At 38.6% G+C, this 27,228-nt stretch overlaps 1 protein-coding gene across 4 annotated transcripts in view; it reads left to right on the top strand.

Annotated features, from left to right (window-relative positions):
* The window catches only part of BMS1 (BMS1 ribosome biogenesis factor), a 57,175-nt gene extending 36,005 nt beyond the window's left edge, over positions 1-21,170 (top strand). For 3 of the 4 annotated variants that reach the window (XM_038578146.1, XM_038578145.1, XM_038578147.1), the window contains exons 14-23: positions 6,908-6,981; positions 7,633-7,809; positions 11,026-11,214; positions 11,303-11,483; positions 11,687-11,745; positions 12,894-13,016; positions 13,950-14,097; positions 14,449-14,624; positions 19,955-20,116; positions 20,638-21,170. In XM_038578146.1, coding sequence (XP_038434074.1) covers positions 6,908-6,981; positions 7,633-7,809; positions 11,026-11,214; positions 11,303-11,483; positions 11,687-11,745; positions 12,894-13,016; positions 13,950-14,097; positions 14,449-14,624; positions 19,955-20,116; positions 20,638-20,868 — 1,520 coding nt within the window. In that variant the 3' untranslated portion in view covers positions 20,869-21,170. The remainder of the gene's footprint in view (positions 1-6,907; positions 6,982-7,632; positions 7,810-11,025; positions 11,215-11,302; positions 11,484-11,686; positions 11,746-12,893; positions 13,017-13,949; positions 14,098-14,448; positions 14,625-19,954; positions 20,117-20,637) is intronic. The other variant, XM_038578148.1, reaches the window with a different exon arrangement.
* The last annotated feature ends 6,058 nt before the right edge of the window (positions 21,171-27,228 follow it).

The following is a 27,228-nucleotide window of genomic DNA, read 5'->3' as shown; positions in this document are numbered from 1 at the left end:
TGGTCGATAGCATTGTTGGCTTTTGTTTTTTGAGGGTTTTTTTGGTACTGTCTTCATTTAGTTTTGGTATCAGAGTAATACTTGCTTCATAAAATGATTGCAAAGTATTCCCAATTTTTCTGTTTTCTGGAAGAGATTGTGTAGAATTGGAATGTTAATTTTTAAAATGTTTGGTATAATCTCCAGTGAAATGGTAGGGCCTGGAGATTTCTTTTGGGGGAGCTTAGAATGACAAATTTTATTTATTTAATGGTTATTGAATAATTTAAATAATTTAGTTTTTTATTCCATCTTGGCTAAATTTTACTATCTTAAGTTTTTCAAGGAATTTCAAAGGTGTTTGGCGAGGTGGAAATTTCACTAAGTGCCTTCTCCAAGAAGCTAGCTTGGGTATTCTGAATCTAATACTCAGAATATTTGTTTAATAACCTTTCACTGGCTGCAGGATCTATTGTGGTAATCCCATTTCATTTTTGGTACTGGTGGGTTGTGTCCTCCTTTTTTTTTTTTTAATTTTTATTTATTTATGATAGTCACAGAGAGAGAGAGAGAGAGGCAGAGACACAGGCAGAGGGAGAAGCAGGCTCCATGCACCAGGAGCCCGACGTGGGATTCGATCCCGAGTCTCCAGGATCGCGCCCTGGGCCAAAGACAGGCACTAAACCACTGCGCCACCCAGGGATCCCGTCCTCCTTTTTATCTTTGTCAGTGAAGTTTATTAATTTTGATTTTTTTTCAGATAATCAGCTTTTGGTTTTATTAATTTCTGTGTTCCAGGCTTTTTATTATTTCTGTTCTTTGCTTCTTTATGGTTATTTTGTACTTTTCAGTTTTCTTAGATTATTGGTTTGAGACCTTTTCTTATTTCTAATGTGCGCATTTAGTGCTGTAAATTGCTTTCTCTGTACTGCTTAGCCTTTTCCCCCAAATGTTTGTCGCATTTTCATTTTCATTCAGTTCTATGCATTTTTATATTTCCTTTGAGAATTCTCTTTGACTCGTGCATTTAGTGTGTTGACTACAAAATGTTTAGAAATTTTCTTGTCTGTTACTGATTTTCAGTTTAATTCTAGTATATTGTAAGAACAACTCATGATTTCATGTTTAGATTCACTTTATTGCCCAGACTGTGCCTTGTCTTGATAGATGTTCTGTGGCTGCTTTAAAGATTTTGTATTCTGCTGTTGGTTATCATGTTCCATATGTCTTTAGATTCTGTTGAGTTGGCTATATTGTTCAAATCTTTTTTATCTTTGCTGATTTTCTGACTAATTTTATCAGTTGCCAAGAGGAGGATATGAAGTCACCATGTATTATTTTGGACTTCTCTTTCTCTTTCAAGCTCTGTCAGTTTTTGCTTCTTATATTTGAGGCTCTGTTTAGTGCACACACATTTAGGATTGTTATGTGTTCCTGGTGGATTGTCCTTTTGTTGTTACATATTATTGTCCCCTCCTATTTATCCATTGGTGAAGGAGAGATTCCAGGCCTAAGGTTATGGATATGGATGAACACACAACATCTGACACTGCACAGATAAACGGTTGACAGCAATTTATTAGTCACACACACTCACAGCTTGAGGGAAGAGAACACTGCATGCCATGAAGAGATTGAACAAGCACGGTCTTTGGGAGATAGGCTTTGTACCTAAAGGAGCATAGGATGACCATTAGTTCCCTTGACAGGATGTGATCAATGTGTTTGAATAAATTCATGGGCTGGCAGAGAGGTGAAGTGAAATCAGAGAGGGATAGGTGGGGTGCAGGTGGTCCAACTGAAAAAAACTATCAGGATGGGGAGCCTTTCCCATAGGGCGGGAACATATCTGGCAGGCATACTCACAGGTAGACCTTTGGAACCCTGTGAAGCTCTAAAATGTCAAGGCAGCCCATGAAATTTTAGGTCTTCCAGTTAAGTCCTTCTTTGGCTCTGATAATCTTCTTTGCTCTAAAGTTTATTTTATGATTGAATAATTTAGCTATTCTTGCTTTTTTAAAAGATGAGTTGTACAGTGTATATTTCTTTTTTCTTTTGCTTTTAACTTGTTTGTGAGTTGTTAATTCTAAGGGGAGTTTCTTGTAAACAGCATATATAGTAGGTTATGTGCTTCTACCCTCTCTGTCAATCCGTATTTTGATTGGTATATTATGCCATTTACACTTAAGGTACTTACTGATATGCAATTGTGTAAGTCTGATATTTTACTATTTTGTTTGTTTACTCTGATTCTAGTGCTTCTGTTTTTCCTCTGTTTTCATTTTCTTTCTTCTCTCATGACATATTTACAGTGTTTTTGAGTGTCTCTGTCTAGTTTTTATAGTGGCTGCTTATTGTAATGTAATAGCCTGCTGGTGCCAACATTTTATTATTTTGAGTAACACATGGAAACTTTTCTTCCATTTCAGTCTCTTTATCTTTCACACTTTTATTTTTTCTTTCACACTTTTAAATATTATTGGCTTCAGTATTAGGTAGTGCTATAATTTTTTCTTTCTTTTTTTATTATAATTTTTTTCAATAATCAAATATGACTTTAAAAAGTCATAAGAAGAAGGCTATTTTATTGTATGTATCCGTATTTCTGGTCTTTTGTCTGTGTTTTCTTTTTTCCCAATGGTCCCAGATTTCTTTATCATTTACTCACTGCTTAAGAACTTTATTTAGCCATTTTTATTTTTTTTAATTTTTATTTATTTTCTTTTTTTTTCAAGATTTTATTTATTTATTCATGAGAGGCACAGAGAGAGAAAGAGGCAGAGACACAGGCAGAGGGAGAAGCAGGCTCTATGCAGTCCTGACATGGGACTGGATCCCAGGTCTCCAGGATCACACCCCAGGCTGAAGGCGGCGCTAAACCGCTGAGCCACCGGGGCTGCCCTATTTAGCCATTTTAAAAAAAATATTTTATTTATTTGAGAGAGAGAGAGGGAGCGAGAGTGAGCAGAAGTGGGGGACAGAGGGAAAGGGAGAAGCAGGCTCCTCACTGAGCAAGGAGCCCAATGCAGGGCTCGATCCCAGCACCCTGAGATCATGACCTGAGCCAAAGTCAGACACTTAACTGAGCCACCCAGGTACCCCACTTCAGCCATTTTTAAAGGGTAGGTATGCTAGTGACAGATTCCTGTAGTTGTTCTCCATCTGAGAATGTCTTTATTTCCAACTCTTCCTTTCTGAAGGATAGTTTCACTGGATATAGAATTCATAGCTGACAGTTCTTTTCTTCAGCATGTGAAAAATGTTGTACCACTTCTTCTGACCTCTGATTTCAGAAGAGAAATACACTGTCATTTTGAATTGGTGTGAGTCTGTTCTTTCTTTCTGGCTGCTCTCAAGATTTTTATCTTTGTTTTCAGTTTTCAGAAGTTTGATTGGTGTAGATTTCATTGGGTTTATTCTTTTTGAAATTTGCTCAGCTTCTTGAATCTGTTAAGTATATGTCATTTACCAAATTTGGGAAGCTTCAGTCATTATTTCTTTCAATTCATGTATCCCATGTAAAATCATATAAATTGTGGATCTCTTGTTTCTCGTGCCCCAGGTGCACGAGGCTCTGCTCATTTGATTTTTGGCTATTTTTCTCTGTGTTGTTCATACTGGACGAATTTTCTTGATGTGGCCTCAAATTCTCTGATTCTGTCCTCTGTCATCTCCACTCTTACTATTGAGCGCATCTAGCAAGCTTTTAAAATCTATTGTTATTTTTCAGTTCTGTAATTTTTATTTTGGTTCTTCAGTTTCTTTGCTGAGATTTTCAGTTTTTTGGTTATTGCCAAAGGATTTGTAGTTACTTGATGAAGTATTTTTGTAATAGCTGCCGTAAGATATAAGTCAGTTAGTTTCAAAATTTGATTCATTTTATTGTTGGTGTCAGTTGTCTTTTCACATTTCAGTTAAAATTTTATCAATTTGGGGTATGACAGGTGGTTTTCTATTGTATCCTACACATATTGAATAAGTTAGGAGACAGTGGATCCTATGTAATCTTTTTATTTTAGCATGCAGTCATCTTGTTTAGGTTTAGTGTACAGGTCCTGGTCTACTTTATGGGCTATGGTTCCAATGATAATTTAATTTTAGAGCCTTTATGGTACTCTTTTGATCTGCTTAGTTTATCTGATGCCACTAGTCTGCAGATGCCACCTGAGGAGACAGAGAAGCTTCTGTAATCTGGGCCCCCTGTTGTGGCTAGGTAGGGGAAGGTTGTCTTGGCCTGTGGGGCTAGTTTGCTTGTTGTGGGGGGATCTTTGCTGGTCCTGCCTGGGCACACATGAGGAGGAGAGCCTCATGCCTGGCACAATCTCCCTTTGCCAATAACCTTTCACCACCTGGTATATCTTGGTGGAGGAAAGGAGATTCAGGATCTTTGGAGAAGGCAAACTTCCCCTCATCACTTATTGTCAGTGGGGCTTTGAAAGAACCCCCCTTGCCAGTGCTGCCTGGTTTACCTGGTGTTGCTGCTAAGATTGGAGTTTGATTTGGGAGAAGATTGAGTCTACCTGGTCTACCTTCTGTTGCTAGCTTGGAGATTGGGAAATAGTGGCTCTGAATTGCCTTTCTGTGGGTTGTGGTATAGTGAGCCACTGGCCATTATGTCATTCTTCCTGTCCTGGGGCCCCTCACCAGCCCTTTTTTCTTTATACCTTTCAGAGTTCTTTGGTTTTCCTTGGACTTTTGGGTTATTTTTGGAGTTGGTTATACTTAGATGGGAGGAACGGAGGAAATAAGTCTATACTATCTTTTCCAGACAGAAATCCGTGATGGTATTTTTTTTTTTAATTTTAGTTTTAGTGTGGTTAACATACATTGTTATATTAGTTTCAGGTGTACAATATAATGATTCAACAGTTATGTATATTACTCAGTGCTCATCATGACATGACATTAAGTGTACTCTTAATCCCCCTATTTCACTCATCTCCCGACCACCTCTCCTCTGGTAACCATTGATTTGTTCTCTATAGTTAAGAGAGATTTTTGGTTTGTCTCTTTTTTTTCCCCCTTGCTTGTTTGTTACTTATATTCTACATATGAATGAAATCATATGGTGTTTGTCTTTCTCTAACGAATTTTGCTTAGCATTGTACTCTCTAGATCCATTCATATTATTGCAAATGGCAAGATTTCATTCTTGGATGGCTGAATAAAATCCATTATTATATATGTGTGTGTGTGTTTGTGTGTGTGTATACACCACATCTTCTTTATACATTCATCTATCGATGGATGCTTGGCCTACTTCCATAATTTGACTATTGTAAATAATGCTACAATAAACATAGGGATGCATATATCCTTTCAAATTAGTATTTGCATATTTTTTGGATAAATACCCAGTAGTGCAATTACTGGATCATATGGTAGTTCTATTTTTAACTTTTTGAGGAACCTCTATACTGTCTCCCTGCACCAGTTTGCATTCCTACCAACAGTGCACAAGAGTTCCTTTTTTTCCATGTCCTTGCCAACACTTGTTTTCTGTGTTTTTTATTTTAGCCATTCTGACAGGTGTGAGTTAGAGCTCATTGTGGGTTTGATTTGCATTTCCCTGATGATGAGTGATGTTGAACATCTTTTCATGTGTCTCTTGGCCAGTGGAGAAATGTCTATGTCTTCTGCCCATTTTTAATTGAATTACTTGTGGTATGTATGTATATGTATATATATGTATATGTATGTATGTATATGTATGTATATGTATATATGTATATGTATGTATGTATATGTATATATATAGCTATATAGAATCATATGTATATATATATATGATTCTAACCCTTTATTGAATATGTCATTTGCAAATATCTTCTCCCATTCAGTAGGTTGTCTTTTCTTGATGGTATTTTTTATTAGAACTGTGACAAAGGGAGAATTGACATCTTTCTGATATTGAGTCGTCTTTTTCCAATATATGCAAATCTTTGTTTGTTCAGTAGATAATGTTAACAATACCTACTTCATTGGGTCATGTTGAAGAATGTAGTTAATGGCAATTAAAATATTTAGAGCAGTGCCTTGTCTGTAAAGCACTTGACAGTGTTAGCTCATGTCTATTCCATGTGTTTGGTAGCATATTAAAGTTTTTTAAGTTTTTAAAATAAAGCTCCAGCACATTTCTTGTTAGGTTTATTCCTAAGTATTTTATCCTTTTTTTTTTTTTTTACAACCAGAATCTTCCCATCTATTTTATTTTCTTTGGTTCTTTGGTTCTTTCTTATATGAAAATGTTTTATCTAAACATTGCTTCCCAAAGGAGTTTTAGTGTCTTTTTCTTTTAAGGATAGAACCCATAGCTAAACTTAGAGCTTTAAAAACATGGAATTAATGAGTTCTTCATGTGGTTCAGCATTGTTTTGGGTATGATTCTTACTCTAATTACTGTAATTTATTTAATCTAAGATTTTTCCTAGGTATGCCATACATCGTTTAGTGTTGCTCCTACTACTGAGACTCTTTGCCCTATGTGCTGTTAATCAAGCCATGGTTTTTTCATGTTTTGTTTTTCTTTTGTGTGTGTGTGTGTGTGTGTGTGGTTTCTTTTTGTTTTTTTTTCATGTTACTGTTGATCTCGGGGACTCCCCTCTAGGGCCATGCATGTATCTCTGTGCATCTCTGCTATGAAGTGTTTACTACCTATATTAGAAAAATAGCTCTTGGCTAAGTGGGATATCAAAGAAAAGTAAGGAAATATGGGTTGAGTCCATGTGCTTCATCCAAAAAGGTGATGAAATACTGACAGTTTAACAAGAAAAAGAAGCCAGTGTAAGTACAGGATTCTCCTAGGGTGTGTAGTAATAAGAGGGATAAAAACGAAATTTGGGCTTCAGAGTACACAGTGAACCTGGTGGTGCTGCAGTGTCATATGCAAGCCCTATTCATAGAAGACATTTGGGTGTTCTTTTCCCAGAAGAGCTCTATGGTGACTTTGAAGACCTGGAAACAGGGGACGTGCACAAGGGAAAATCAGACCCAGATACTCAGGTATGATTTTGCCATGGCTGGCAGTCAGTCACTGGTCACTATGTTCTGAGAGGGGCCCATATTAAGAAATGCAGATCTTACTTATCTGTGTAGATTATAGAGTGGATAGATTCCTTCCTAAAAATATGGAGATTGGGAACAAATCAAAGTTGTTGGTTTGTTATTCGTGAATTTTTGGGTGACACCTACTTACTTCTTGTTGTCATTATGATTCTTCAGTCATTGAAAGTTTAGCTCCCGAGTCACCATCTTTCTTTCTACCATTCCTTTTGCCATCATTCTCCTCTTCTTAAATTTAAGTACCATTTAAAAGAATTAAATACCTATTCTCCCTAATATTTCTTTAAAACCATGTCTGGGGAGTATCTGAGTGGGGATACTTGCTGTTATTTTTATTCATATTTGGCATTCCCAGCAAGATTAAGAAGCCACACAGTTTATTGTAATGTAGATGTTTAAATGTCTCTTACAGTAGTACATGTTATTTAGAACCAAAGGCTGTGTTTTGGTTTGGTTTGTTTTTTGTTTTGTTTTCATGATGATCATAACCAAGATTTTTGCAGCTCAGATAGAACGTTAAAAATATGCTTTAATGTATAAAGAAAAGATTTCCACAGACTTTTACAAAATTTTGTCTTCTCTAAATTTAAGATTGAAGATGTAGAAGAAGTTAATAAGGAAGAAATTGACCCCAGTACAGAGGAAAGTGCCAGGAAAAAGCATTTGGATAAGAAGAGAAAATTGAAGGAGATGTTTGATGCAGAATATGATGAAGGAGAAAGCACATATTTTGATGATCTTAAAGGAGAAATGCATAAACAAGCACAGGTAAGAAAACTTGGTTCCTATCAAGTTTTATTTCAAGCCTTTATTTCAAGGCTATAATTGTGTTGTGAATACATAATTTTGTTTAGGTCTCTGCTTCCTGACCTGCTTCTGTGCCTCTGGTTTGGACTCTTAGGTCAAGATGCAGATGAGTCTGTTTATTCATGCAGTCATCTGATTATGATCACTGGCGAAGATATCGGTGTCTATTTTGTACCAAGCATTGAGGAAGCAAAAATGACTGAGACAGGCAGCAAGTGTTGAGGATTTCATGCTGTTAGTGACTTGAGACAGTGTGTTTCATTAGTGCAGGCATTGCCAAAGCATTCTCATTACTGCTCCCTGGAACCATAATTAATTTGAATGGCTGGGTGATTCTTGCACCTACCAGTGCTTGTGCACACACCTGTGCTCTCCAGGGAAGCTTTTCTAAAAACTTACCTTGGGACGCCTGGGTGGCTCAGTGCTTGAGCGTCTGCCTTTGGCTCAGGTCATGATCCCGGAGTCCTGGGATCGCGTCCCACATCGGGCTCTCTGCAGGGAACCTGCTTCTCCCTCTGCTTGTGTGTCTCTGTCTCTCTCTCTCTCTGTCTCTCATGAATAAATAAATAAAATTAAAAAAAAATAAAAACTTACCTTGATCAGAGTTCAGAGGATATTTCAAGTGCCAGGTTAGATGAGGAGATAAAGGGAACATGTGGAATACTGAAAAGAAGATGGTCTGGCCCCCCTGCCGGGGTGCAGAACAGACTGAGTTGATGACGTGCCTCTGAAGGAGACACAAAGATGTGTATGCAGTTGATGGCGAGTGTTTGAGTTGTGCTTTGACAAAGGGGTCCCAAGGATTCCTGTAAGCTAGAACATACCTTAATACACTTATATAGGTTAAGGATATGATTTGTGAAAATGTGGTCACAGGCTTTGCCCAACTTAGGCCTTCATCTATTCAAAGAAAATATCTCTTGTTTAGTCATTAACATAGTGGCTCCAACTCTATACTGGCCTTTGATAGAAGTAACTAAGACATGTAAAGCTAGTTCTGAAGCCTTTGCTTCAGTCCATTTGTAACTTAAAATCACCTAGAATCTTGTGTCCTGTTGTAAAGGGCTTTGAATTTTTTATTCTGAGTGAAATGGGGTCCCATGGGAGTTTTTCTTTTTTAAAGATCTATCTATCTATTTATTTATTATATATATATATATATAGAGAGAGAGAGAGAGAGCGAGAGAGAGAGGCAGAGACACAGGAGGAGGGAGAAGCAGGCTCCATGCCAGGAGCCCGATGTGGGACTTGATCCCGGGACTCCAGGATCGCGCCCTGGGCCAAAGGCAGGCACTAAACCGCTGAGCCACCCAGGGATCCCCCATGGGGGGTTTTGAACAGAGGAAAGACATGTATGACCTGCATACCTTTGAAAGGATTGCTGTGGCAAGAGTTCAGTAACATTAAGGTGATTCACCCTGGGGGGTAAGGAGGTATGTGGAAGTGAAAGAGAAAGAGTAAAATTCTGGATATACTTTTGAAAGGTATATCAAAGGTAGTTTGACTGTGGGGCATGTGAGAGGAAACAAGGATGACTTGCTGGAAGGATTGAATTGTCAGTAAGGTAGGAAAGACTCTAGTTAGCGTAGGTTTGTCTAGGAAGATGAAGTGTAGAGCTGTCAGGTTGGAGGTCTCTCTCAGACAAGTGGAGCATCAAGTAGTCAAGGAGGAGCCCTTGAGAGAGGTTGGGGCCAGAGACTTAGATGGACAGTTCTCAGCATCTTGATGCTGCTTAAAGCCATGGAATAGATGGAATGCCCTGGGAAGTGAGCGTGGAGTCAGGAGAGGACTGATAGTGGGTACTCCATTGTCAGAGGCTGGGTGGAGAGGATAAAGCAGCAGTGGAGATTAAGCAGTGTTCAAGAGAGAGAAAGCTAAGAGAACACAGAGTATGCTGGAAGCCACTGGAGAAAGAGGGATAAAGTATTTAAATCCTGCTGATGTGTTAACTACAATGAAGATAAAATTGACAACTGGATTAGAATGTGGAAGCCTTATGTGCTTTTGGGAAGCATTTTTATGGAACGTGGGTTAAAGTCCAAGTTGGGGGAATTTAAGAGAATGGGAGCAGAGGAACTGGAGACTATGAGCACAGAAAACTTATGAGCCATTTTACTTCAGAGAGAAGCAGAGAAATTGGGCAATAGTTGGAGGAAGTAGAGTCAAAAGAAGATGTTAAGAAGAGAGAAATAATAGGCAAGACCTGTTGGAATGAAGTTCAGTAGGAGTGGATATTATCTAGTACATAAATGAAGTTTGGCATAAAATAATCTGTAGCAACTGCCTAGTAGAACTTTCTGTAATAATGGAAATGTCCATCTGTGCTGACTTATATGATAGCCACTAGCCATGTGTTGATACTAATCACTTGAAATGTGACTGCTGTGACCAGGGAACTGAATTTAAAATTTTTACTTAATTTTAATTATTTTCATTAATATAATAAGTAATAAATATTATAATAATAACAAGATATAATAAAAGTCTGGATGTGGGTGTAAACCCTGGTAGGGGTGGCTGTGGAAATTCTCTTAGACTGGTTAGCTTTGGGGGCGCCATGGTGGCTCAGCTAGTTAAATGTCTGCCTTCAGCTCAGGTTGTGATCTCCGGGGCTTGAGGGTCTTGTGATCAAGCCCCATGTCAGGCTCCCAGCTCAGTGGGGAGTCTGCTTCTCCCTCTTCCTCTCTCCCTGCTTGCTCACTCTCTATCTCTGTCTATCCCTCTTTCTCAAATGAATAAATAAAATTAAAAAAAAAAAAAGACTGCTTAGTTTTTCAGTGAATTAAGAAACAGTCAACAGCTGAGAGTGAGGATGAGGGAGGAGATACTGGATATTTGAAGAAAGGAGAAATATGAAATAACTTTTTGGAGAGTAAGAATAGAAAGTGCAGACTGGGAGGTTGAGAGTATTGGCTGACCAGCATTAAGTGTTGCTTTCAGAGTGGTTTGCATTTGCTGTACCTTGGAACAACAAAGAAGAAAACAGGTGGGACATATACTGAACAAACTGTAAAGATAAGAATGTATGTTATTTTTAATTAGGATAAAGCATAAGTGATATGTCCATGTCCCTTTATGAGACAGTGCTCATTTTTTTAAATGTAAATTGTATATTTATTAAAGATCACAGCATTGTGGGTTTTTTATTGTTTTTTTTTTTTCCGCTCTCATATATAGCTTAACCGAGCAGAATTTGAAGATCAAGATGATGAAGCCAGAGTTCAGTATGAGGGTTTTCGACCTGGGATGTATGTTCGAATTGAGATAGAAAATGTCCCCTGTGAATTTGTGCTTAACTTTGACCCCCATTACCCAATTATTTTGGGTGGTTTGGGCAATAGTGAAGGCAATGTTGGATATGTACAGGTAGGTATCCTTTGCTGCATGCTTGACAATTTGGGTTCTTCGGCCATGCTTCCACCAGTAATCTAACTGAAATCTCTTCTCCCCTCAGATGCGTCTGAAAAAACATCGCTGGTATAAGAAAATCCTTAAGTCCCGAGATCCAATCATTTTTTCTGTAGGGTGGAGGAGGTTTCAGACTATTCCACTCTATTATATTGAAGACCACAATGGAAGACAAAGACTTCTAAAATATACCCCACAGCATATGCATTGTGGAGCAACCTTTTGGGGTAATATGTGATTAGAATAACTTGCTTGTAGGTTAATTTAAGCCTTTTAGGCTTCATCATTATAGTTTTGCTTTTCTCCATTAAATCCCAATTCATAAGAATTTTCTCTTTTTTTTTGGATTGAAGTACATATATATGTAAAACAGAATCCAAAGTTTGTGATTCACTGTATTTCTTTCTTATTTTTTTCTATTTTCTGTAAGGTCCGATCACTCCACAGGGAACTGGGTTCTTGGCAGTACAGTCTGTCAGTGACATAATGGTAAATATCTTGAATGTTTTATTTTCCACATTGTGTCTGAGAAGTATGTTTTGGATATGGAATATGTACATGAAACTCTTTAAGTTGAAAATGACTCATTTTAATATTTATAGCAAAACTTCTCTGCTTTTAATTTTCCTACATCCTTTTTTTTTAAAGATTTTTATTTATTCATTCATGAGAGATACAGAGAGAGAGAGAAGCAGAGACACAGGCAGAGGGAGAAGCAGGCTCCACGCAGGGAGTCTGATGCGGGACTCGATCCTAGGACTCCAGGATCGTGCCCTGGGCCAAAGGCAGGCGCTTAACCACTGAGCCACCCAGGGATCCCTTCCTACATCTTTTTAAGTAGGATGTGTGAGTGAAGAAGGGAGAGGTAGAATTATTAGGATACTGATGACATTTTATATTCTTACACATTTTTTGGACTTTTAAAATTTTTTTAAAAGATTTATTTATTTTAGAGAGGGAGAGTATGCACGCATGAGCAAAGAGTGGAGCCAGAGAGAGAGAAAAATCTTCAAGCAGACTCCCTGCTGAGCTTGGAGCTGAATGTGGGCCTCAAATCCCATAACCCTGAGATCATGACCCCAGCTGAAATCATGAGTCAGATGCTTAATTTGCCCAGGCACCCTTATTTTTCTAAAAATTTAAGTAGTGCTCACCATGTGCTAAGCATTGTACTAGGTTCTAAGGATACATTGGATACGAGCTAGACATAAGACTACTCCGCTAGTAATTCTGGTTTAGCAAAAAGTATGTTCATACAGACTTCATTTGATCAATCAGTATGTTTTATTGACTCTATTGACAGAAAACAGAATAATGAGCAGATGAAACTGCCCTGAGGGTCTCAATTTATTTTCTTAAACATTGTAACCAAATTTTCATATTCCTTTCCATTCCAAATTGGCCATTGGTTTTGAAATGGTGTTATTGTGAAATCACCCTCCCAAGAATACTCAAGATACCACCATTAGTTTGGCTTATATATATATTATAGCTTCAGATTGCTTTTGTTAAAATACTACTTTCTTTCTTAGGTGGTTGTAAGTGAAATGCACTTTGGTAATTTATTGCATCATAGAATTATAGTTTTTCTCTTGCTGTTATTATTCCTATATTCAAGTTTTGGGGGTTCTTCCTAGCCTGATTTCCGGATAGCTGCCACAGGAGTTATCCTTGATCTGGATAAATCCATAAAAATTGTGAAGAAATTAAAGCTAACTGGTTTTCCATATAAAATTTTCAAGAATACATCATTTATTAAGGTTCGTATATCTGTATACTCACATATTTATAAATGTGTATTTTATTGAAGGAGGAATGAAATATTTCTAAAATACAGTCTGATGTTTTCAAAAGAGTATTTACAATCTTGTATAAACTTGTTCTTTGATATTTTTGGTTTACTTCTTTGTATTAGTCTTGTCTATGTTACTTAAATATGCTCAAAATTTTAAGGTGAAGTTAATAGGGATACTAATCGAGGGGCTATTCCTTATTCTGTGTGAGACTGACAGAGCTAATATTGAAAATACATTATCTCGTTCACTTGGTTTTGTTTCCTGCCTTTTTGGTTTGTATTAAGAAAGGGAGAATCATAGGTTTGTTAAACAGCTCAGTAGAAAAATAGACAAAGGTATTTTGTAAAATACTTATTGGCAGGGGTATGGAGAAATGGATATACTCTGTTGTGCAGTTTAATGTGGGAGGGTAGTTTGAGTGACATTTATTGAGAATTTTATTATTAGAGTTTCCATAAAAGTACAGAGTTAAGATGATCATAAAATATTCTTGTAATATCAGGTAATAATATCACCAGCACGTATCCAGCTCTCTTATCTTCTGAGCACGTGCACCTGAGTCATAGGATATGAGCTGCAGCCCAGCTCTGGTTGGTGACAGCAAAGGCTATCTAAGCCAGTTCAGTCCAATAAATATCTTTTTGATCTTTTCTTCTACAAAGGCATCAGTGATGAGCTTGCTAATGAACCTACAGTAGAATCTTGACTAATGTTATTTTTGGGAAGATGAAATAGAATTGTATTCTTTTTGACCTAGTAATTCCACTCATAGTGGGGAAAAAGCATTTTGATTATTTTATCACCATTAAAGAAGTTTTTGTTTTTTACCAACTATTTGTGAACTAAGAAGTAAAATATCTGATTTTGTATGTATGATTTTTTTTCATATACCTATAGGGAATGTTTAATTCTGCCTTGGAAGTGGCTAAATTTGAAGGTGCTGTGATTCGAACTGTCAGTGGCATAAGGGGACAGATCAAGAAAGCACTCCGGGCTCCAGAAGGAGCTTTCCGGGCCAGCTTTGAGGATAAGTTGCTAATGAGTGGTAAATATAACTTTCTGTGGCGTAATCTTAACAGTGTGTTACCATTCATTATTGATTTCTAGCCAGTGTGGATTAGAGGTTGTAGTTCAGGTTTTAGAAAATTGGAATCAGCTCTAGCTCTCCCCAGTTGAAGCATCTTATGCAGTATGCCAAGTCATGCTGTGTATGGAACCATGTGGTTCACACCCAGTAAAAGTTTTGTGATATTTAAGAGTAGTTTACTTGGTGAAGTTTCTTTTCAATAACTATGCAGCCAATTAGGATTTGGGGTGAATGTTTTGTTCTTTTGTTTGTTGAGATGGTTATGAATCTTCTTTTGAAAATGTTAAAGTAAGTTATCTTTCTTTCCAGATATTGTCTTCATGAGAACTTGGTATCCTGTCTCCATTCCAGCCTTCTATAACCCAGTAACATCTTTGCTAAAACCAGTTGGTGAGAAAGACACCTGGTCAGGAATGCGGACAACTGGTCAACTCCGGCTTGCCCATGGTGTCAAACTAAAGCCCAACAAGGATTCTTTGTATAAGGTACAGTCACTCACACATGTGCTCCATAGATGGGGGTCATCCAAATGCTCTGTACATAATGTTTTCTATGTTTTGAATTTTCAAGTAGGAAATCTACCATTAAATTTGAATGAACATATATATTCATAGAGTATTTTGGAAAGAATGCAGGAAAGTTGTAATAGTGGTTTTAATAGGTTGGAAAGGAGAGAAACTTTTAATTGTATACTCTTTTTTTTTTTTAAATTTCAGTGATATTTTATAGAAAACAATTCATTATATTTATAGGGCTTCTCACCAGTGTGAATTCTCTCATGTATAATGAGGTGTGCTTTTCTCCTAAAGATTTTCTGGTAGAGCTCACATTAATAGGGTCTCTCACCTGTATGAGACCTCATGCATTTCATGAGGGAGTAAATGATCAATAAGTAAAGGTTTTCTGATACCTGTTATATCCATAAGATTTCTTCCCAGAATGTAGTTTCTGGTGTCCAGTCAGGTGTAATTTCAGACTGAACACAGCTGTATTCACCATATTCATAGGGTTTTTTTTACTTTTGTGAATTTCTCATACTTGATTTGAAATTAACTATAACAGAACAATTTTTTCATCTCTGTTAAATTCATAAAGGTTCTTTCTTCTACAGTTAAGTAAATCTTTTTCTTGGTGCATCTCTATTTGGTTTGCATCTCCCCATTACCTCCTGAAATAGCTCCCACATTCGGGGCATATATATGGAGGATTGTTAAGTCCTCTTGTTGGATAGATCCTTTAAGTATGATATAGTGTCCCTCTTCATCTCTTACTACAGTCTTCGGGGTAAATTTTAGTTTATTTGACATAAGGATGGCTACCCCTGCTTTCTTTTGAGGACCATTCGAATGGTAAATGGTTCTCCAACCTTTTATTTTCAGGCTGTAGGTGTCTTTCTGTCTAAAATGAGTCTCTTGTAGACAGCAAATAGATGGGTCCTGCTTTTTTATCCAGTCTGAAACCCTGCGCCTTTTGATGGGGTCATTAAGCCCGTTCACGTTCAGAGTTACTATTGAAAGATATGAGTTTAGTGCCATCATGATATCTATTCAGTCCTTGTTTTTGTGGATTGTTCCTCTGGACTTCTTAAAGGGGAATTTTAAGAGTCCCCCTTAAAATTTCTTGCAGAGCTGGTTTGGAGGTCACCTATTCTTTCAGTTCCTGCCTGTCTTGGAAGCTCTTTATCTCTCCTTCCATTTTGAATGAGAGCCTTGCTGGATAAAGTATTCTTGGTTGCATGTTCTTCTCATTTAGGACCCTGAATATATCTTGCCAGCCCTTTCTGGCCTGCCAGGTCTCTGTGGAGAGGTCTGCTGTTACCCTAATACTCCTCCCCATAAAAGTCAGGGATTTCTTGTCTCTTGCTGCTTTAAGGATCTTCTCTTTATCTTTGGAATTTGCAAGCTTCACTATTAAATGTCGAGGTGTTGAACGGTTTTTATTGATTTTAGGGGGGGATCTCTCTATTTCCTGGATCTGAATGCCTGTTTCCCTTCCAAGATTAGGAAAGTTTTCAGCTAGAATTTGTTCAAATACATATTCTGGCCCTCTGTCCCTTTCGGCGCCCTAACCCTCAGGAACACCAATTAAACATAGGTTTTTCTTCCTCAGGCTGTCGTTTATTTCCCTTAATCTATCTTCAAGGTCTTTTAATTGTTTATCTCTTTTTTCCACAGTTTCCCTCTTTGCTATCAACTTGTCTTCTATGTCACTCACTTGTTCTTCCACCTCGTTAACTCTCGTCGTTAGGACTTCTAGTTTGGATTGCATCTCATTCAATTGAATGAAATTTAATTTCTGCCTGATTAGCTCTAAATTCTGCAGTCATGAAGTCTCTTGAGTCCTTTATGCTTTTTTCTAGAGCCACCAGTAGCTGTATAATAGTGCTTCTGAATTGGCTTTCTGACATTGAATTGTAATCCAGATTTTGTAACTCTGTGGGAGAGAGGACTGTTTCTGATTCTTTCTTTTGAGGTGAGGTTTTCCTTCTAGTCATTTTGCTCAGTGCAGAGTGGCCAAAAGCAAGTTGTATTGGGAAAAGGAGAAAAAGAGAGGAGAGAAAGAAGGAAAGAAAAGAGAAAGAGAAAAAAAGGAAGAAAAAAAGAAAAAAAAAGAAAAAGAGAAAGAAAAAGAAAGGAAAAAAAGGGGTGGGGGAAGGAAACAAATCAAAAAGCAAAACAAAACAAAACAACAAAAAGAAGAAAGAACCACGGGGGAGTATCTTCTGATTCTGTATACTTTAAGTCCCTTGGCTTCCCCTGGAACTTGTCCGTCTAGCTGGTGTTCTGGGGGAGGGGCCTATTGTGCTGATTTTCAGGTGTTAGCACTTGGGGGAGCTGCTCTGCCCCCTGCCTGGTGCAGGGCTCAGTGGGGGTTGTTTACCCCGTGAGGCCCCAGGAGGAACAGCCCCAGCCAGCTCTGGAAACCTGGATTCAGCTCCCGCAGTAATTCCGGAGCTCTCCGTCTGCAGGGCCTGGAGGCTCAGGGGTGGGGCCGCTGATCTGCTCAGCTCCGGGCAGAAGCGTCCTCGCAGACCTGGGCCCTCCCGGCCTCTGCCTGTCCCGGGGGTAGGCCGGATCCTGGGCTGTGTCCCGGCGCCCTGTGCTCCTGGGCCTGCGCTGTTGGATTCGCGCTCCCGGCCGCGCAGCCCCCTCCGCGGAGCCGCCGCGAGAGACCACCCCCCAAGCTGCTCCTGGAACCGCGCAGCCCCCTCCGCACGGAGCCTCTTCCTCCTCCCGAGCCCCTCCGAGCTGCTCCGGGTCCCGCCGTGGGCGCTGCAGCCCTTAGGGAGTTCGGCGCACTCTCCTGGGCCCGCAGTTGCTCTGTTACTGTCCCAGGGAGCCCGAGGGCATCCCCTCCCTCCTAGGTCCTGCTCCAACTCCCTGCGAGCCCCTTTCCGCCCCGGGGAGGTTGGTGCAGCTCCTGCTTCTCCGGGCCGGGGCTCCCCTGTCCTGGGGACACTCGCCCCGGCCTCAGCCCGGCTCCTCGCGGGGCCCCCCTCCTCCTTGGATGCCTTTTGTTTCTTTATTTCTTTTTTCCCGTCTTCCTACCTTGATAGAAGCACAAACTCTTCTCACTGTAGCATTCCAGGTGTTCTCTCTTTAATTCTCAGGCCGAATTCATAGATTTTCAGGATAATTTGAAGGTTTTCTAGGTAATTTGGTGGAGGCAGGTGATTTGGAGACCCTACTCTTCCGCCATCTTGCCCCTCCCCCCGTATACTCTTGAACTGTTTTTTTCTTCACCATATACATGTATTACTTTTAAAAACATCAATATGCTAATTTTTATTGAAGCAGTGTGAGTGGGTTTTTGTGGAAAGTTATAATAAACCTTGTAGTGAAATATTAACATAAATATAGAAAAATACACAAATCGTAAGCTCATGAACTTATTAACACACCCCAATTGCTATCACCTGGATCAAGTAATAGAATTACCAGCGCAACAAAAGCCCCCCCCTTATGATTTCTTCTAGTCACTACCCCACCTCCACCTCAAAGATAGCCATTCTCTGGACTCTTGACATGTAAATTAGTTCTGCTTGTTTTTTAGTTTTATAAATATAGCATATACTGTTTTGCCTGGTTTCAATTCATTCAGTTTTATGAGATTCATTCATGTTCTTGAAGATAGCAAGTATTCATTTGTTATTATCGAGTAGAATTCTGTTGTGTTACAGTGTCCGTTTATTCATTAATGAACATAATTTCCAGTTTTTGGGCATTATAAATGTTGCCCTGGGGACACCTGGGTGGCTCAGCGATTGAGCATCTGCCTTCAGCTTGGGGTGTGATCTCTGGATCAGGGATTGAGTCCTGCATCGGGCTCTTTGCAGGAAGCCTGCTTCTCCCTCTGCCTGTGTTTCTGCCTCTCTCTCTCTCTCTCTCTCTCTGTCTCTCATGAATAAATAACTAAAAATATTTTTAAAAAATAAAATAAATTAAATAAATAAATAACAAATAAATGTTACCCTGAACACTAGGTGTGACTTGTTTGATGTATATGTGCACACATTTCCTTTGCATAGATTTCCAGCCCCCCCGCCCCAACCAGGTTGGGATTGGCAGATACAGGGTATGCATGTGTTCAGCTTCACTGTAGTATGCCTGTAGTATTGTGGTGTAGTATACCAGGTTAAACTCCCACCAACAGTAGTTGCTAGTAGTTGGCATCATTCAGTATTTTTTAAATACTAAGTTCTCAGTGCCTTTCAAAATCCCATTTCATTTGGATTTTGGTAGTTGAGAACTTTCATTATTTTCTTCACAGGTTAACAATGAATTTGAAATAATTTGTTTTAATGCAGGATAAATATAAATTATTCTATAATAAGAGGGGGTGCAGGATACCAGTCTGCCATTCTGCTAGAAACTGAAGTTTCCCATGCATTGCTTTTTAAATAAAACAGTAATAAAATTTTGAATCATGTTACATGAATTTCTAATAAAGCACGCTACAGGACATGGTATCTATTGTGTGGTGCTTACTCTTTTTCAGAATGTGATTTCTCTGAGTTCCTTCATTCTAAGCATTTTAGGTTCTTCCTAAACAGAGAATGTTGAATATTATTGTGGATGATGTCTTTAATAATAAATTTAAAGACATAGCAGAAATATTCTCAATATAGTGGACGTTGACCTTGGTAAAAATCTAGGGCAAGACTTTCCACTTATTATTTTTGAGGCAGGTAAAAATTTTGGTCTTCTCAATTTAAGCTTAGGAATTAGATAACCTTAAAAATTGAATGTAGAGAATGTTTGGCCTTTATCTGTCATTTAAATCTCCTTGTTCTCAGCTGGCCTTCCATTGGAAACAGAATAAAGTTAAACTTCAATGAGGATCAGGTAGGGGGACACTTGAGCTGCTGCTGATTGGAGGAGGAGCTATGTCTTTAAATCCACAGAAGTAGATAGTGAAGATGAACACCTAGGTTATTAGGCTAGAAGAAACCACCTCAGTGCCCCCCCCTCCCAAAAAAAAGGGGGTTTTAATGGGTTTTCCATTAAAAGAAACTTTGGATCTGTTTATCTGCTCTGTTGAGCTCCCCATAGTTCATACCATAAATGTGGACACAGTTGATTTTTTGGGAGAATTTAAGTATATTCTGTGTATTTCTCTGTTTTGCCTACAACAGTGTACATCCATTGAGGCAATCACATTTGATGGATGATTGAATCCTCATTTCTGATGATTAGTAGACTCTGATATTACTGATGATGTGGAAAAGTCAATCCATTGAGAAGATTTTTGGCACGTTTTAAATGCATATAGATCATAATTAAAATAACATTGCGGTGTTTCTTTTTCTTTTTAGCCAATCGTGAGGCAAAAGAAACATTTTAATTCACTGCACATTCCAAAAGCCTTGCAGAAGGCCCTGCCATTTAAGAACAAGCCTAAGACGCAAGCAAAGGCAGGCAAGATACCGAAGGACAGGCGGAGACCAGCTGTCATAAGGGAACCTCATGAGAGGAAGGTACTGTTGATGGATGGCTTCCTGCATGTTGCATTTAGATGTGAAAATAAAGCTTTCAGAAGCACACTTGGTTTTTCTATTGCATTCTCATTTTCATCAGGAAAGGAGAAGAGCCAGACTTATTCGAGGCACCAGAACCAGAAGTTAGAGGAAAGGCCAGAGTCCATTTCCCTTCTTTTGTTTAATCATGCTGTGTCTTATGCATTTTAATGGAGAGAAATAGGTACCCAGCTAGCAAATCACTGTGTTTTAGTTGTATAGTGTCCAAAGTGATTAACAAAGGTGACTTTGTGGTGAAGGCCATTATTTCAGTATTTTGCTCAGTAAATACACTCCTACTTACGCCTCCATGCAATATGATTTCCTGGTTCCGTATAAATTTTCCCTGAGTTAATACTCATTTGGATCATGGATTGATTCTAGCTTTGATACATCAGCTGAGGTGTTTAGGTTCTCTGAAACTTGGAAGGAATGCACGATGTCTGAGTATTCTGACGCTCACTGGGTTTTGTCCTTGTCAGATCCTTGCACTGTTGGATGCTCTGAGTACAGTGCACAGTCAGAAGATGAAGAAGGCCAAGGAGCAACGACATTTGCACAATAAAGAACACTACAAAGTGAAGCAGAAGGAGGAAGAAGAGAAACTGAAGCGACAGAAGGACCTCAGGAAGAAGCTCTTCCGAATTCAGGGTCAGAAAGAAAGGAAAAATCAAAAGTCCAGCCTGAAGGGGTCTGAGGAGCTATCAAAATGAGCTTCGGACAGATACTGTCATTTGGATCTGCAGAGAAGGATGGTTTCAAATATGACAGTATTTGTAAACTGGCAGCAGGGCACTAGAGCCCAAGAAAGACCTTTGTTGGATTTGTTGCCTAGACTGTGCCTTGGAGAAGATAAATGGAAACTCTACTGATAGAACAGCTATTCATTCTCAGCCTCTAGGTTATGTCAAGATTTAAAGGAATATTATTTATGCTTTTATAGATTCCTTCACATTCCTCTTACCTGTCTAATTTTTGTGCTCACAAAAATACCATTAAAATACTTTCCTGTTAATTTTGGCTTAATAGTTTTCATTAGGGATGAATGCTTGAGGATTGTGGACAATTGCTCATTCTGCCACTTTCATGATGATTTCCCCTTCCAGAGGGGGGAAAGTATTAACTTGAAAATTTAGCTTTAAAATTTTAGAACAGGGATCCCTGGGTGGCGCAGCGGTTTGGCGCCTGCCTTTGGCCCAGGGCGCGATCCTAGAGACCGGGGATCGAATCCCACATCGGGCTCCCGGTTCATGGAGCCTGCTTCTCCCTCGGCCTATGTCTCTGCCTCTCTCTCTCTCTCTCTGTGACTATCATAAATAAATAAAAATTGAAAAAAAAAATAAAAAAAAAATAAAAAATAAAATTTTAGAAAAGAGTATATGGTCCATTGCATAGCTGAGTTTCCCAGAGGCCATGTGATGTGCAATAGCACAGTAGGCTGACTATAAATGAGAGAATTCAGCTGCTTCTATTAATTTATGTTACCATGTAATGGGCAAGTTTTTGTTCTTTTAAAACAAAAAATACTTTAAAATTTTCTTAGCTTTCATTTCTTATATGGTGAAAATTGATGGATACAACCTACTTGAAGAAAAAGTCTTTGAAGTCCTCATTTTTAAGAGTATAAAGATCTTGAGATCCAAATACCTGGAAAGTGCTACCCTGAACTACTCCCTCCTGAGGTGGCCCCCTGTGCTGCTCACCAGCTCACAGTTCTGTACCCAGAACTTAATGCTAGGAGTTAGGCACCTTACAGGAGTACAGTAAATGCAGGGATGAATTAATTAAATTCCTGCTCTATCACTGTGAATGTACTTCGATTTTTTCCTTAGCTGCTAAGATGCTATGGCCTGGCAGCTAGAGTACAGGAAGACAGAAAAAGAGCTGCTGCTGAGCTTTCTGCCTCTTCCCTGTACCTTTCTAAACACACTTCACCTGCCCAAGACCAGGCAGTAGGTGGCCTGCCAGTCTCAGGGTTGGGGGGACTTAAATGTGATAGTGTGCTTTACAAACTAAGTTCTGGCAAAGTTAACTGTGTAATGAGATCCTCATAGGGAAGTTGTTATTTAAGTGGGAGTTATTTTACCATCATCTTAAAATTTCTTTTCCCTCCCATGGACTCCTGACTGAAGAGACAGAACTGAAGACTGACCTGGTACACAGGGCTGGCTCAGCTCAAGGAGACAGATCCCGCCCCACACAACTTTCTGCTCTCCACTGAGGGTAGGCAGCAAGAACCGCAGGCTGGCGGGCCAGCATGGGCAGGCTTTCCCCTCTGGACAGTGCCTTCTGAATCTGATAGAAATATGATACTACCACATTAACTAATGCAGAGGAAGAAGAAACAGGTGAAGCGGACTTTATTTTATTTTTAATTTTTAAAATTTTATTTAAATTGATTTTGTCAACGTATAGTATAATATCTAGTGCTCATTACATCACATGCCTTCCTTAATGCCCTTCACCAAGTTACCCCATCTCCCCAGTCACCTCTCCTCCAGCAACCCTTTGTTTCCCAGAGTTGGGAGTCTCTCATGGGTTGTCTTCCTCTCTAATTTTTCACTACTCAGATTCCCCCCCTTCCCATATGGTCCCTTTCACTATTTCTTATATTCCACATATGAGTGAAACCATATGATGATTGTCTTCATTTTTTTGATGGCTAAGTAATATTCCATTGTGTGTATGTATGTATGTGTGTATACACACACACATACAAGATATATATATATATATCACATCTTCTTTATCCATTCATTCATCTGTCAATGGACATCATAGCTTCTTCCACAGCTTGACTATTGTGGACATTGCTGCTATGAACATTGCAGTGCAGGTGTCCTGTCGTTTCACTACCTCTGTATCTTTGGGGTAAATACCCAGCAGTGCAGTTGCTGGGTTGTAGGGTAGCTCTATTTTTAACTTCTTGGGGAATATCCATACTGTTTTCCAGAGTGGCTGTACCAGCTTGCGTTCCCACCAACAGTATAAAAGGACTCCCCTTTGTCCACATCCTTGCCAACATTTGTTGTTTTCATCTTAATTTTAGCCATTCTCACTGTGTAAAGTGATATTGTGGTTTTGATTTGTATTATCAAATACATCACTTGTATTTGATGACAAGTGATGTGAACATGTTTTCATTTGCTTGTTGGTCATCTGTAGATCTTCGTTGGAGAAATGTCTGTTCATGTCTTCTGCCCATTTCTTGACTGGATTGTTTGTGAAACAAATTTAGTACCTTTATTTTTAAGCCAATATATCTAAAATGTTATCTCAACATACAATCAGTAGAAAAATCATTAATGAGATATTTGGCATTTCTATTTTTTGCCTTCTTTAAAATTTGTGTCCTTTACTCTTACAGCAACTCAACTCAGATGTTAAATTTTGTGAAAAATACTTGATTTATAGTTAGATTTCATTAAATTTATAGTTTAAAAACTAAGATTCACATACCCTAGTTGTTTCAAATATAATTGAACTTACTATCATTTTTAAATTGAAATTAATTACAATTAAAACTAAACGTCCAGTTCTTCAGCAGAAGTCACACATTTCATTTGCTTGATAGTTTGCATAGCCCAGTGGCTATGTTGAGTACAGTGTGGCTCTATAGTGTAAGAGGTCTGGGAAGGCTCCCTTAAAGGAAGCAAGTAACCTTTGATGCATGATCTGAAGAAGCAGGTTAACTTGGCAAAAGGTAGGAGTGGGAAGGGGAAGAGTGTATCAGCTAGCAGGAATGTATGTACAAAGGCTCTGTGGCACAAGGCAGCACAATACCTGTAAGCCAGTGTGTTTGGAGCCAAGATGGGCAGAGGGTTTCAGCAAGGTGAAGGTGCAGAGGAAGGTAGAGAAGGAAATGGAGAGGCAGGTGATGAGGTTGCATTAAGATACTGTGTTTTATCCCAAGATACTGGAAAGCCCTTTGGAGGATGCTTAGCTTGAAAAACATGGTCAGATTTGTATTTTTGAAAATGTCTCTTTACTGCTGGATAGAGAATAGAATGGAGGGAATCCAGAGGTAAATCCTGGAAGGAGGTAGTTAGGAATACTGTCTGAAGCTTACGTTGACACACTGTCTGGGTTTAAGATACATTCCAAAGAGACATCAACACCTTCCTGGAAGTGGACTGTTACTAGTGAGGGGTCAAAATTGAACACAGGTGGATCTTAGTCTAGTATTCTTCCTATTAGTTCAGTATTTAAACACCTTAAAATCACCAAGTCCAACCCATATAAGCAGAGCAGTGCTGCCCAAGAAGCCCAGTGATTATCTTGCAGTTCACTTGATTAGAGCTGAGCAAGTTTAGTTAAGCAAGGCTGTGCACAGAAGCTAGACGTGTAAGTGACATCAACAAATAGGACAGCCTGTCTTTCCCATGCTGGAGTGTAGTTAGGGTCTGGGTAGTGGACTCTGGGCTCTGCCACTCACTGTGATGTGACTGGGCAAGTTCCTGAGTATCTCTGAGGTAGATCTTAGAAGGAGATTACATGACATTCTCAAAACAGAGCTGTGGTGTCCAATAACATGCCAGTAGTTAGTAGGGTGGTGTGAGGGATGGTTGGGAGGGCTACCTTGCATAAGTTAGTACTTGAGAGAGACAGGATCATTTGGTATCTTGATTGCAGTAGAGGTTGCATGAATATATGTTTTAAAATATTATTCCCCACCACAGCTTTGTTCTGAGAATGCCATGTAAGTAGAATCATGAGGCATGTAATCTCTTGTAATTGGCTACATTCGATAAGCATCATGCCTTTGAGATTCATCCCAATTGTTCTGTGTATCAGTGATGCTTTCCTTTTGATTACTAAAGAGTATCCAACTGTATGTACTACGGTTGGTTATCCATTCACTAATGGAAGGACACTGAATTTTTCAGTTTGGAACAATTTATAAATAGAGCTGCTATACACATTTGTGTGGAGGTTTTTGTGTGAACATAAGTTTTCATTACTCCAGGGTAAATACCTAGGTGTCAGAGTAGGTCAGACTCTTCCAGAATGCCTGTACCATTTTTGCTTCCCCACCACCAGTGTGAGAGAGAGTTCAGGTACTCTGCCTCTTCCCTGTCACTTGGTACTACCAGTACTTTTCATTTTAGCCATCTAGTGGGTACGTAGTGGTACTTGTTGTGGTTTTAATTCACATTTCCTTAATGACCAATAATAGTGAACATCTTTTCATATGCTTACTTGACTTTCATATACAGTGACCTCTTTGGTGAAGTTTAGGTTCAAGCCTTTGCCTTCTTTTTATTTGTATTGTTTTCTTAATGTGGATTTAAATAGTTCTTTGTACATTTTATTCCAAAGTCCTTTGTCAGATACATGATTTGCAAACATTTTCTCCTGGTCCACAGCTGTCTTTTCATTCTCTTAGCAGTGCCTCTTGCAAAGTGTTTTAACATTTATCAAGTCTAATTTGTTAATTTTTTTTCTTTTATGGGTTGTGTATTTGCTGTCATGACTAAGAACTCTTTTTAGTCCTAGATCAAAAAGATTTTCTCCTGTTCTCTTTCTTAAGGTTTTAGAGCTTTATGATTTTCATTTTGAGTTAGCTTTTGTATGAGGTATAAGATTTGAATTGGGATGGGTTTTTGTTTTTTAACTTACAACCAGTTTTTCTGATGCCATTTGTTGAAAGACTATCCATTGAAATACCTTTATATCCTTGTAAAAAATCAGTTGGGCACATTTGTGAAGGTGTATTTCTGGGCTCTCTCTTCTGTTCCACCGATTGAGGTGTCTAACTCCTTGGCACACAATTTATTATTGTAGCTTTATTTTTTTTAAGATTTTTTATTTTTTTATTTATTCATGAGACACAGGGAAAGAGAGAGTGAGAGAGAGAGGGAGAGAGAGGAAGGCAGAGACACAGGCAGAGGGAGAAGCAGGCTCCATGCAGGGAGCCCGATGTGGGACTCGATCCCGGGTCTCCAGGATCACGCCCTGGGCCAAAGGCAGGCGCTAAACCACTGCGCCACCCAGGGATCCCTGTAGCTTTATATTAAGTCTCAAAATGGGGTAGTGAGATTTCCTTTAAATTTATTACTCTTTTTCAAAATTGTTGGAGCTCATCAAGGGCCCTTCCCTTTTGATATAAATTTTAATAAACTTGCCTACATTTACAAACAAAAAAAAATCCTTCTGTGATTTTGACTGCATTAAATCTGTGAATCAATTTGGAGAGAGTTGGCAACTTTGCTCTGTTGGGTGTTCCAGTCTGTGAGCTTGCCATATTTCTCCATTTACTTAGAACTTCTTTGGTTTTGTTCACTATTTAATAGTTTTCAGCGTACAGATCCTATGCATGTTTTATTAGATTTATGTCTAAGTTTTTAATAATTTAATAATTTGGAGCCATTGCAAATAATACCAATTACTTAAAATTGTGTTCATATTGTTCACTGCTCGTTTTTATAGAAATGATTGATTCTCCCAAAAAAAAAAAAAGAAATGATTGATTCTTGTGTGTTGAACTTCTATCCTGCAACTTTACTAGAACCATTTATCAGTCCTAGATCTTTTGTTATTGTTGTTTTTAGTTGATTCCATAGGAATATACATAGACTATCATGTTGTCTGCAAATAGGGACAGTTGTTATTCCTTCCCAACTGTATGCCTTTTTTTCTTGATATATTGGACTAGGTAGGACATTTCATATGTGGAACTGGAGTGATAAGTGTGGACATCTTTGCCTTGTTTCCAGTTTTTTAGTAGATGTTCTCTCTTTCTTAGTTTAAGGAAATTCCTTTCTATGTCTAGTTACCTGGGAATATTTTTTTAATCACAAATAAGTGTTGAATTTTGCCATGTGCCTTTTCTGTGCCAACTTGTATAATCATGTGGTTTTCATCTTTAGATTGTTAATGTGGAGGATTACATGGATTTATTTATCAAATAATGTGAACCAACATTGCATTCTTGGGATAAACCTCACTTGGATATGGCATAGTATTCTTTCATATGTGGAAAGAATTTTGTTATATTTGATGCACTGATGTTTTATTGAGTATTTTTGCATTCTGTGTTTGTAGAGGATATGGAACTGTAGAGTTTTTGTGTC

Source organism: Canis lupus, chromosome 28, assembly GCF_011100685.1.
Source record: "Canis lupus familiaris isolate Mischka breed German Shepherd chromosome 28, alternate assembly UU_Cfam_GSD_1.0, whole genome shotgun sequence".
NCBI lineage: Eukaryota > Metazoa > Chordata > Mammalia > Carnivora > Canidae > Canis > Canis lupus.
This window is presented reverse-complemented; position numbering and strand designations above follow the sequence as displayed.